Raw genomic sequence first — 12,212 nt, 5'->3', positions numbered from 1 at the left:
TCCGGGGCCTGCATCGGGATCGAACCGTGCCCTCCGGAGTTGTCGTGCGGATTATAAGCAACTTCCAGTGGCCTGTGAGGGTGGATTTTTTGCGGGGCCGTTTCGGACGGGGTTAATTGATGTTTGCGCTGTCTGTACACGATTTCCGTGGGGATCGCGTCCTAAAACAACAATTAATTTTTTATTGTGTGCTAAACCGCGAAACCGGGAGTTTATTTTTGTTTGAGAATTTTCCGAGTCTCGTGCCGGAGGCGCGTCTGAGCGACCCTTCCAGTTGCGTTAATTAAAGCTCTCACATCAGAAGCGGGCGAGAAACTTGAAAGACGCCACCGAGTTTGTTTTTTCTTTTTTTTTTTGCTTTCGCCGAACTTTATTTTCTTCGATTCGGGATGATATCCAATCGGGAGGGGATTATCTGCGGCGCACCGTCAATGAAACATTTTTAAATCCCACGTTACTCGTTTTGGGAAGAGGCTTTTGTAGGGATTTAATAGCGAAATTAAATTTTCATTGCCAAGAAAGTTTATTTTGCCTGATTCAGGAGCATTATTTTATGTGGGCTGGAAGTGAAACTCGTCGCTTTTTGTTGGACGGGGGTGGTGTGGGATCCCTGAAGGGTACAGGACCGGGCACAAACGCTTCCAGGCTCGGGGCAAAATACCTCGCCCCAGGCTCGACCTCCCCCAAAAGGGATGTTTCGCTAGAAAATTGCGCAGTAATGAGTCACCGTCTCGTGCTTGAAACGCCGACACCGGCCCGGGATTGGTCGCTTAGAAATTAATTAGCAGAACTAACAGGCCGTAAAAGTGAAAAAAATTAATTTCGAAATGAGGAATTACGAAATTACGATTCGAGCAGATGTCAGATTGAAATGTCTAATTAATAAAGTTTGTAAATTAAAACATTTAAAAGACAAGTTTTTAAAAATATTTCGCTCAAATGAAATTTAGCAAAATGTAATTATTGTTATTACATGAGGTGTGATTATCAAAGGTGATCACAAAAGACTATTGAAAATTGAGTGGAGAGAAAATTGCAAAAAGTTACGTCTGACATTTTTTTTTGCAATGGAGTGAGATTACACAACGTTACATTGTGAGATTGCACAACGTTACATTGTGAGATTACACAACGTTACATTGTGAGATTACAATTTGGTACCAAGTTACTAAGGAGTAAGGATAGATGATGACAAGAATAAAGTGTGTTGAGGATTACAAACGAGTATAATTGACTGAGGTTACAAAAGATCAAAAAAATTTCATGTTTCAAAACGAAGACAGATTACAATTGTGACAAAATTACTAAAGTTGGATGAACACAAAATATCGTAAATCGAAGAAACGCCAAGAAGATATGTAACTTTTTTTAAAATGATATGAAACTGTATCTATCAGATTATGTGAGATTACAATTTATTGTTGTATGAGATTACTAAAAGCGGACGATTACAAGAAATTTGTAACTATAAGGAGTTTTTAAAGGGACAGCTTACGAGTACATACTGCAAAATAAACTAGGCAAGAGTGAATAGGGAATTCCACAATTTTTCTTGGAAAGCAAAATAATTGCCCCAATCCTCCCACGTATTCTTAAACACTAGATAAATTTAAAATGTTACAAGTACTTGAAACATTACATTTAATGTGTAGATTAATATATTTGTAACACATTTCATTACAAATTTTAAAGGGTATTTATAAAAAATTCAAAAAAGGAAAAATTCCCTATTCATTTTTGCCTAGTTTATTTAAACAATGTGAGATTACAACTTTAAGTGCGTTGTCCGTTTACATTTTTCTTCTGCGCGTTGGGAATTTCCTTATTTTTAAGTACGTAAAACCCGCCTCAACCGTTGGCATTTTCGCGATGACTAAAGTGGATTTGCTCTTCTTTGGCCCTCTTATCAAGCTTGAACGAACTTTTTTAGAACATCTGCGACTCTTATCGGATCAGCGTCGGCTCCATTAAAAAATCGTTAAACGATTCTCGACATGATGAAAAATTGATAGAGATTAGATCGCGAACACCACTCCGACAGCAGTTGTGAAATTTGTATTTTAGTTTCCATTTCCGAACGAACAATAAAAATCTCAGACACTCAGAAAGATTGTGTGGGGGTGGCGAACGTAAAATTGTTCGTACGTTGGGGGCGCAATCAATTTTTTTTATGTGCAGCCGGCCCCAAACATCAGCCCCCCGGAGTGACGTCTTATTTCCTGGCCCAACAAGTAGGTAATTCGGGGGCGGGACGATTCGAAAAGAAAGCGAAACCGGTGCTCAGGTGCGAACGGGGGTTAGATCATTTGCGGGGGTGCCTGAATAATTCATACGGCTAACCCGCCCCCGCCAAGACCGACCCCGTCATCTTTCGCCGTTCTTCCGTCCGGAATCGGTCGCGTTTTCCACCCGGGCCGACCTTCCCTCCGGCGCAACTCCCTAACTAAACTAATTAAGCCGTCCGGAAATACGAAGGAGGCCGGATGCTCCGAATTAATTACGCCAATTCTGCGATTTTCCGACCGTCGTTAGCGCCCGGAGGCGACGAACGCGACCGCCGGACCCGAACCCCGGAAAAATGCCCCGAAGCCGACGCAAACGAGGACGATCGCGCCCCTTTTCCATCAAAGCGGCTCATCCTTTGAGATCTTCACGCGTTCGCCGGTCCTTTGTGCGCCGACACCGGATCCGACGGTCGCAACATCCGGAATTCGCCACGGCGGTCGTTCGATCCCGGAGCGCCCTGCCGGAATTTCGCCGGAGCCAAACAGTATCAATTAAAACCGTGGGGACATGCTTCACAATTTTTTTTTTTATTGGACGCACAATTTAACACTCGAAAGCAAGCCAAATAATGTTCGGATCAAAATACAATTTTTTTTTCTATGTTTGGGTCGAACCTCATTTCAGGAGCTGCCGCATTAAAATTGCAGGACGCTCCAGAGCATTATCATTTCTTAACGAAATCTCTTGGCGTTCGCCCTCCTAGGTCATCATTTTCTCCGTCTGATTCCACCGAGGCGCTGCTCACGACACCTCAAGGATCTAACCTCCAGGGCGGTAATCGCTGAAATATCGCCAACTAGTCCGGACCTGTCGCTCATCCATTAGTCTCCCCCGTTCCATCGACAGGGACGGGCTCGCCCCGCTCGTCACTCTTGTTCGTTTTTGCAACACGACCGTTGTCAGGTGGACACGTCGTAGACCATTCGACTTTATTAAAGAGACGAGAGGGAGGATCGATGCAACCGGAGGATTTTTCCTTGCGCCCTCTGACACTTTCTTTTCCCGGAGCCCATTATCTTTATTCTACCTTTGCGGCCCACTCCATTTTTGACACCAGTTCCTCAAAGGCGCAAAATTTTCCAAGAAGAAACTTCAGTGATGCTGACGTTTGTAAAAAATGAGAACAATTAATAATATGCACACAAAATGTTGTGTACACCTTGGCTACGAAATCCTTTGACGATCTCGAGATTGTCTTGCCTCGGCCGCAAGCGACCTCGGCGACAATTTTTCTCTCGATTCGTCAAAGTACGATTTCGCAGCCTTGATATACAAATAACTATTTTTATAGTGATCTTGTGCTTTTGCAATGTAACTGTGTAGATCACTGAAAATTTGTTGTGACGCGCGATCGTTATCTCTCTTATCTTTGTCACTTACTTAACCTGCGATTTTTTTTCTCTAATCTTGATCTTGACTCCGGTCTCATTGAAGTTGTTTGTCTGGGTCCTTAACCATGAAAGAATTACATAGTTGATCAGTTGTGTAAAAACGCAATGGCAATTTCCCGAATCCTTTCTTTGACTTTTTCTTTGTCGCCGTTTGGACCATAGGATGCAGCGTCGGTCCAGCAGGTCGCCCGAAAAAACTCCGGAAGTGGCGATTGCTCATCACCTCCGCCCTCGCCCTCCGCTGCTGATCTGTGTGAGCAAATCAGCGAACAATCGAGCTCAGGAGTTAATCCCATCCGACCAATTAAACGCGAACGCGTGCGAAGTTGACGTCTGATTATGCAGAATCGTGGAACTGGGATTCTGCATAATATGTCCGAAAGCTCCGGTGAGCGATCGGGATAAGATCGGGACGAATCGATGGCAGCCGTGACCCGGAGCAAATGAATTATCGAGGCGTGACGAATGCGAATTTTATAATCGGCGGAACGGGTCGTGGAAAATAATCCGGGTACCGGACTCGGTGGTTATCGATCGGGTGCCCCCTTCGTGGCGACTCCACGTGTCGATACGCCCCCGACAAGTAATACGTGTTGGGTGTGTACTTTCGCGATTCAAAACATCCAAATGAAATCCTCGTCGTGCGCTGAATAAATCTTTTTTAGAAATGGTGTGTCGGGAAAATTCGGACAAAGGAAACGTGTTCTGTGGACGTCAAGGTTTCTAATTAAAAAAATATATTTTTTGCCGAATGTATTTATCAAATTCATATTGAAAAAAATGTGTTTCTTTGTATTCACTTTTTGACACGTCTCGCCTCAATTATTATTAATAACAATTAAATATTACTACAGCACATATTAATTTATTAATACATAACAGTTTTATTATTAACACATAATATATTAATTTATTAACACCCAATATATATTTTTTTGTCAGCACCTATCGTGTTAATTTATTAATGTATAACATGTGAATTCTTGATGTAATTAATGGCGCATTCGTAGATGTCTGGGGAGCTGTTACCATGTAGCTCCGGAGCCCGGAACGCGGGGTCGCCGCTCCGGGTTGATAAACCTACTTGCGGTAACTCGATTAAGTAAAGCACATAATTAATTTCTCCGCACAGTTCGAACGGGGGCTTATTGATTTAATTTGGGATCCGGAATCGGACGCGTCCGGTATCGACTCCGGTGTACCGGACTCCTAGTTGCGAAAGCGACTCCGGCAGAACGAACGACCGATTAAAAATTCATTGAACTGCCGCGAAATAAAGATGAATAATTGAAGACGGCTCATATTTAATTAACCCTCATCATTAGAGACACCTGCCGGATCAACAAGTAAATCTCAAGAAACCTCCAACGACGTCACGCACCAGGATGATTTTTTTCTTCGATTTTTGTTTATTATTTTTCTAATTCTTTGTTCGAGTACGAACTCTGAGTTATTTGGTTTGTTGCTTGGGTTTTTATCAAAGCGGAAACATAAATTATGAATTTATACATGAGCTAGAATTGTTTGTAAGTTCTTTCATTCGAAGATAATTGTGCTGTTTCGGGTTTTCTGAAATTCGGAAAAAAAATAATGGAAAGATGCTTCGGCATCGACGAGTTCGCTCGCAAAACAAGAAAAGGAAAAATTCCACTTGTTTGGGGGGAGCTGGAGGGATGCGGGGTTAATAAATGGGGGAAATATTCGGTGGGAAGTTTTTAAGAGTGATCTTTCGCCAGTCGAACGAATGGTGCAAGACAGGGGTGCTCATTTAGCTCAACGCTGCTTCGAATGTGCAGGACCAAGTCATCGATGAAGAGCTTAGGAGTTAATGTGGCTCAAATGAGCAGTTTACATGTTGAAACAAATCTCAGACGAAAGCAACAACGAAAATGACAATGTAAACGTGTCTGGCGTTCAGATTTCTCAAGAAGTTGCGTCAAGACGTCAGGAGTATTCTGAGGAGCGTTTGCGTACATACGCAGTGTGCAAATCTCAAACTGAAATATTCAGTGGCAAGAAAGTTATTTTACACTTATATCTTGGAAGACGTGACCACCAGTCCTCCAAAGTAGATAACTAAACTTGTCTGGTTCTCGTCTTTGCTGAGGAGTTTTGTTAAGATATTAAGCTTGTTCGAAAGAGCATTTGTCCGGATACGTTGTGTGAAATCTTCAAAGAAAAATATTCGTTGACAAGAAAGTTATCTGCAAATGTATCTTGGTGGACTTGTGATTTGTAGTCTTGCAAAGTCGTCTTCAATCAACCTTCCAGATCTCGTCTCTTTCGAGGAGTTGCTCCAAAGTAGTGGGTTTCTTTATAAGAACACGCGTCCAGATGTACAGTGTGACAGTTTCAAAAAGAAGTGTCATAGGAGAGTTGTCTGCAAATGTATCTTGCAAAACTCCACCACTAGTTCTTCAACATCGGTGTGACAAACCTTCTGGATTTTAGCTTTTCCAAAGAGTTTCGCCAAGATGTTGTGCTTGTTTTAAAAATTGTTTATCCAGGTATATGTTGTGACAGTTTCGAGCAGAAATATTTTTTAATAGGGGATTGACAGCAAATGTATCTAGGAGACTTGCAAAAGCGTTATCTGCCAAGTATCTGAAATTTTCTTTTGCTAGAGGTATTTTCATATTTGGTGGCGGAAACAAAAGACTGAGAAATGTCACAAAAATGTATTGTCAGTGTCAAATTTCTCATAAACGCCGTAAAAAGGAATGTCTAGGTAAATTTAAATTTTCGCTAAATAGATTGAAAAAACAAATTCTAAGGAAATCAATTTTTGTCAGTGCTTCAAAAGGAAAAGTTATTCTCATATAATCAAACGTATTACAAATTATTTCTCCAGTTCGACGATGAATCACTTTCTTATTGCCATTGCTGCATTTCTGTCGAAATCACGAACGTCTTTGAGAAATTTGACACTGACAATACAAATTTGTGACATTTCTCAGTCTTTTGTTTTCGCCATCAAATATGAAAATATCTCTAACACCGAAATATTGGTTTAAAGAAGATACACATTTTGACATATTGTAAAGGGCAAAATTGCAATGTACGTATATATGTATATCTTGTTCACCTATAACTAAAGAATTACCGAACAGATTTTGATGAGGTCTTCATTAACAATTGGAGTCTTCCTTTACCGTGAGTTTTAATAATCAATTCATTTACCACCTTGCGAGGGAGCTGAATAGTAATATAACATGTGTATACAGTATGAAAATTAAATAACGAGAGAGTTATCTACAAATATCTCTTTGAAGACTTGGTATTTACTCTTCCAAATCGTCATTCACAAAGCTATATAGGTCTTAGTTTTTCTGAGAAGAGCTCTGGAGCTATTTTAAGGCTTCTTTTAAGGGAAGGATGAGAGAAAAAAATCAAATAGGCGAAGAGGAAATGATAAGTGGAGTGGTATGAGTGGAAATGGAGAGGGAAAGAGTGTTTGAAAAGGGTTTTGAAACTGAAAGGGGTGAGGAAGTGAAACTAAAAACAATGGAAGAATAACAGACGAATAATTGCTGATTGTGACGTGAGCGGCGGATGGAAAACATTACGAATTTGTATTTTATAGTTGGAAGAATGGGAAAATTTAGTGGTGGCTGGCGAATGCGGTGAAAAAATCCCAATTAAAACCGCCGCCCCCGCGTCGATACCGGCGCACAAATTCATAAATCACGTCGAGGCAATAATTCGTAAGATAACGTTTACCTTGTCAATATTTTCCGCGCCCAATTTGTCTCATCATCGATTGAGTCGGTACTGGAGAAAGCAATCTGTCAGTACGTGATGTATATTCTGCGAGCGCCGGCCGCGTTTAGCTTAAAAGGTTGGATCAACGTGCGCCTAAAGGGATTAATTAGGACGAGCGTGGAAGCCATAAAACTCGCTTAATTATCCGAAATATTCACAGAAAGGCAAAAAAGCAGAGACGAGGCAATCGCCGACACCATCTCCGTCGCGGACTTCTTCCCTTGATGTCGTCTTCCGGAGGCGGCACAAGGAAACAGCGACTGCCGCCGCATCGATTTTCGACGAGTGCAGTCGCGAATAAGAATAAGGACCTCCGGATGCGCTTTGCATCGTGAAATCGTGTTCGATCAAGTCCAAAGAGTGACACGTTCCATCGGGGACAACAAGAATTGCACGAGATGGAGCAGGCGGAGGAAAAAGTGGTGACGTGAGGAGATGAAAATTAATTGGGAAATTATGAGAACGGGACTGTCGTACGTAACGTCCAAATTTAGAAGCATCTCCGGATATACTCACGATTCACAGAAAGTTGCGGAGCGATTTTCTGAAAGTTCGCAAAAAGCTTCACTTCCTCGACTGCAGACGGAAATATCGCGAGACAGCATCAGTAATTCGGTGGAAGGGAGGTCGAGCGACCAAGCGTGGAAAACCGTCCGAACTCTCCACCTCTTGTCGGGGTGTTTCGCCTCGCCGATAACTTTCTTGTCGATATTTTTTCGGCACATTAAAAATGCAGAGAGAACTTGTGAGATTTAATCATCGTCACGCGGGGCGGTCCGGCGCTGTTTCTGATTACTTCTGAGTTTGTGCTTCTTTTAAATTTCAATTTGACAGCGGCAAAAATGAAGTTGACGCCCGGAACCGGCTCCGGGCGACGACTACGACAGAAATCTGCGACAGAGAAACTCGATACCGACAAAATTGCAGCAATTGTTGTCGCGATAGCCGTTCTTTTTAATTCGAACCGTCGGGCGACAGACGGCCGAAGTGGGTGTCACTTCTGACGGAAGCGGGCGCCGTTGACGAATAAATAAACTCCAGTGTGCGCCGGTTTTCCTTGGAGAGTTTCTCGATGGGCAACCGAAGTGGGTGTCATTTTCCGGCGGAAGCGTCTCGCCGACCTTGAGCCGAACAAAAGCGACCCGACGAATTTTAAAATCGATGAGGGAACAACTCACGGTAAACATTTGCATAACACGAATCTGACATTTTATTTATCCGACGAAACGTCAAGTTATGGCGGCGGCTGGATTGACGGGACGGCGGAGTGATTTAACGCAATTGAGCGTTAAGACGCGGCGAACGGCAGATTTGATAAATTCAATATGGCGCCATCCACCTGATAATAAAAATATCATTTTTTCCGGAGGGAAGGGAAATGGGACAATAACGAAATCACATTCACGCGTGAAACTTCGCCCGTCGCATTTCATAAAACAAAAAGGTTTTCCGCTCGGCGAACTCCGCCAATTTGGCCAACTTTTATCAGCCGCCACCGGAGTTGGAGTCTTTCGGTTTGGGAGTTGCGGACAGGACCGGACTTAATTTCGCCGTGACCGGTAATTTATTCCAAGCGCGTCCCGTCACGCCGTCATAACTAGGATTACATCGCACAATGGGAAATTACACGGACTAATGAAATTTGGGGGGCGGCGGGGGCCCGCTCCCGCATCATCGCTCTCGAATTAAAAACGTCTTCATTGTTGTATTGTTGGTTGCGTACGTCGACGGGTATTGTTGGTTGCATAAGTGTGTTGTGACGGGGGTGGTGAGCCGAATTAATTTGATTTTTGATCGGTCTCGACCGCCCCCTCCATTCAAAAATTGAAGGGGCGGCCATTTGACCCGTGTCGTGTTTCTTACAGGAAATTTCCGGAACAAATATGCCCTGGCGCCCGGCCATTCCCTCATGGACTGGATTCGGTTGGGTTCTTCCGGGAAGGACCTCACCGGAGTGGGACCGCGGGCGGGACACTTATCGGTGAGGTCGGCGGCGGCGGCGGCGTCCAACCCTCCTAATTAAATTTCTCGAATAGGTGACACCGACCGAGCTCGCCTTGCACAACAAAGAGGACGACGCGTGGTTGTGCATCCGGGGGCGGGTCTACAACGTGTCGGCGTACCTGCCGTTCCACCCGGGGGGGCCGGAGCAGCTGATGCGGGGCGCGGGGAAGGACGCCACGTCGCTCTTCGAAGAGGTAAACCAGCCCCCAACCCGCGCAGCTGTCGTTGATTTTTCGTGTGGAGCAGGTGCACCCCTGGGTCAACTACGACCAGATCCTGAGCAAGTGCTACGTGGGCACGCTGAAGCCCCACGCGGAGTTCGACCCGACGGAGGTGTTCAAGCCGGCGGAGAAGTCCCCGCCGAAGGCGCTTAACGAAGAGACTGCCAACAACGCCACCAACAAGGAACCAATTTTGCTACCGAGATTCGACTGGATCCAGAAACTGGACTATATCACGATTATTTTTTATACGGGCAACTTTTCGAATCCGATGCTGGAAGTGAACCGCGCCGACGACAAGACCTTCCACATTTTCCTCACGTACAGCGGTCACGTCTTCGACAACGAGATCATGTTCGCGGACAAAGTGCACTGGCCCTGTCGGATCAGAGTCGGCTGCGAGACCGGCAAGGTGGAGCTGGTCTACAGGAAGTGCCAGGGCAGCGTCTGGGACAACTTCGGGGTGCTCAAGCAGAAGTCCAAGGCAAAAGCGAAGGCGCTGGTCGAGTCGAGACTCAAGTGCAAAGTGGCCAACAAAACGAAAGTCAACTACAACACTTTCTTGATCGAGCTGGAGAGGAGCGACGGCAACAGGAGCATCGTCCCTCTAGGAAAACACATCAAAGTGTTCGACACTATCAAAGGTAAGAAGCTTCGTGACGTTAATGAGAGCTGTCGTTTACCCAACGATGACATCAGCACACTAGATCTCGGCTCGATAGATCTCGTTTGTTTCGCTTTCAGGGGAGGAAATCGTGCGGAGCTACACCCCAGTCCCCAACTGCCTCTTCGGCAAGTTCCGGGCGCAGCCCTACACCACCGACAGCGTCTGCCTGATGGTGAAGCGCTACCCCGAAGGCAACCTCAGCAAGATCCTGGGAGACTGCCTGACCGGCGACACCGTGATCATCTCCAAGCCCCTGGGCTCGTTCAATTTGCAAGACATCGAGCGCCGAGAGACGTTCATCGTTCTGGCGGCCGGGACGGGGATCACGCCGATGTTTTCGATCATTTTTTTCTTGCTGGAGAGGAGGATACGGAAATGGTAACGAGCAGTAATAACTGATGAAGCCCTCGCTTATCTCGTTTCTTTCAGTCAAAACTTGAGATTGCTGTTTTTCAACAGAACGCCGGCGGACATTTTGTTCAAGGAGCAGTTTGAGGAATTGCAGAGGGAGGACGCGAGGCTGAAGGTTCGGCACGTCCTGTCCCAACCGGACGACACTTGGACCGGGGCTAGGGGGCACATCAGCAGGTCGATTCTCGAGGCGACGATCGCCGAGCATTTGAAGGACACGACGTACGTCAAAAAAGATATCTACTTCATGGTTTGCGGCCCCACTATTTTCACCACACTCACGCAACAGTTGTTCAAGGACTTGGGATTCAAAGACGACCAGATTCACTTTTTCTTAGGATAGCAGGCCGTCGACCACTTTGTCTATGGCATTTTTAACTTAATAGCGGAAAAAAGAGCAATAAATTGAGATGTACAGTGTACTAGAAAGCACGCGCTAATGAAACTCGAACACAGCCTAGTTAGCAATTTTTTTCTGTGTTTCTAAATTGTGATAGAGCGCTTTATGTGACTGTAAATATTTATAAATAAAAGAAACATATTTTTTACGCGCTATTTCATTAAACCTTTGAAATCTCTACCCAACAAGAACATTTCTGCAGAATCTGACCTACTAGAACTAGGTTTCACAGGTTTAACACTTTTGTAAAACTTGCTAATGTCATTTTCCAACTGTCTAGCTTCACCGCATTGCCACAACTTCACAAGCAGGCTGGCCCCAACCTCTGACATCTGTACGGCAAACCTCAACACAGTGTAGCACAAGTGTATCATGTTTTCGTTGTCCAGATCTTTCACTCCCGTCGCATTTGGGGCCATGTCGGACACGACACTGTCAGGTTTTTTGCCGGCGAGGAGCTCAACAATTTTAGACTGTGACTGGGGGTTGGTGAAATCAGTGTTTCCCAAAACTGTGGCCCCCTTAAGACACAATTAATCTGGTATCACCACCATTTGTGTTCTTACCTCAACTGGGAAAATCTGCTGCTTGTCTATTGACAGGACTAGTCCTTGGGGCGCCCGCGGGTCTGACCCGTCCGCGTTGACTCTCTTAGCGGCGACTTGCGTCCAGGACCCTGGCGCAGCCCCACAATCCACCACGACTATTCCTGGCCTCAAGATTTCAAACCTGTCGTCTATTTCGATCAATTTGAAGGCGCTGCGACACCTACGACCCGCTCGAACGTGACGTTGCAAGCGTCAACGGGGTACTTGCCTGTAGTTCATCATTTTTGCCTTCTCCACATAGGGGTCAGTCAGCTGCCGGGACAACCAGTTGTGCGAGCTCGCACCCTTCACATTTTTTAATTTCACAGATTTTAAGCATCTGACCGACGTGCTAAACTTGCGACTCGCTCCGTTCAACATTTAACCTAGAAATTCGGATGTCGTTGTATAGGTTATGTTGACATGAATTGTGCGTTGGTACAACTGTTGTCCCTAGAGTCGAATCAGGTTGGTGGCAGTGCG

General features: G+C 44.9%; 2 protein-coding genes across 3 annotated transcripts in view; one reads left to right on the top strand and one right to left on the bottom strand.

The window, feature by feature from the left end:
- LOC138138933 (cytochrome b5 reductase 4) overlaps positions 1-11,290 on the top strand; it is a 41,658-nt gene extending 30,368 nt beyond the window's left edge. For both annotated transcript variants that reach the window (XM_069059069.1, XM_069059070.1), the window contains exons 2-6: positions 9,305-9,420; positions 9,476-9,637; positions 9,690-10,308; positions 10,409-10,709; positions 10,761-11,290. In XM_069059069.1, coding sequence (XP_068915170.1) covers positions 9,305-9,420; positions 9,476-9,637; positions 9,690-10,308; positions 10,409-10,709; positions 10,761-11,085 — 1,523 coding nt within the window. In that variant the 3' untranslated portion in view covers positions 11,086-11,290. The remainder of the gene's footprint in view (positions 1-9,304; positions 9,421-9,475; positions 9,638-9,689; positions 10,309-10,408; positions 10,710-10,760) is intronic.
- LOC138138936 (rRNA methyltransferase 2, mitochondrial-like) lies at positions 11,196-12,183 on the bottom strand. The gene is made up of 3 exons (XM_069059073.1): positions 11,959-12,183; positions 11,709-11,910; positions 11,196-11,663 (listed from the first exon to the last, which is right to left on the bottom strand). The coding sequence occupies exons 1-3, from the start codon at positions 12,108-12,110 to the stop codon at positions 11,295-11,297; spliced, it is 723 nt and encodes a 240-aa protein (XP_068915174.1). The 5' UTR covers positions 12,111-12,183; the 3' UTR covers positions 11,196-11,294.
- Between the last annotated feature and the right edge of the window lie 29 nt (positions 12,184-12,212).

The sequence above is a fragment of the Tenebrio molitor genome, chromosome 9 (assembly GCF_963966145.1).
Source record: "Tenebrio molitor chromosome 9, icTenMoli1.1, whole genome shotgun sequence".
Lineage (NCBI taxonomy): Eukaryota > Metazoa > Arthropoda > Insecta > Coleoptera > Tenebrionidae > Tenebrio > Tenebrio molitor.
The sequence above is the reverse complement of the archived record's forward strand: the minus strand, read 5'-3'. Positions and strand labels throughout refer to the sequence as shown.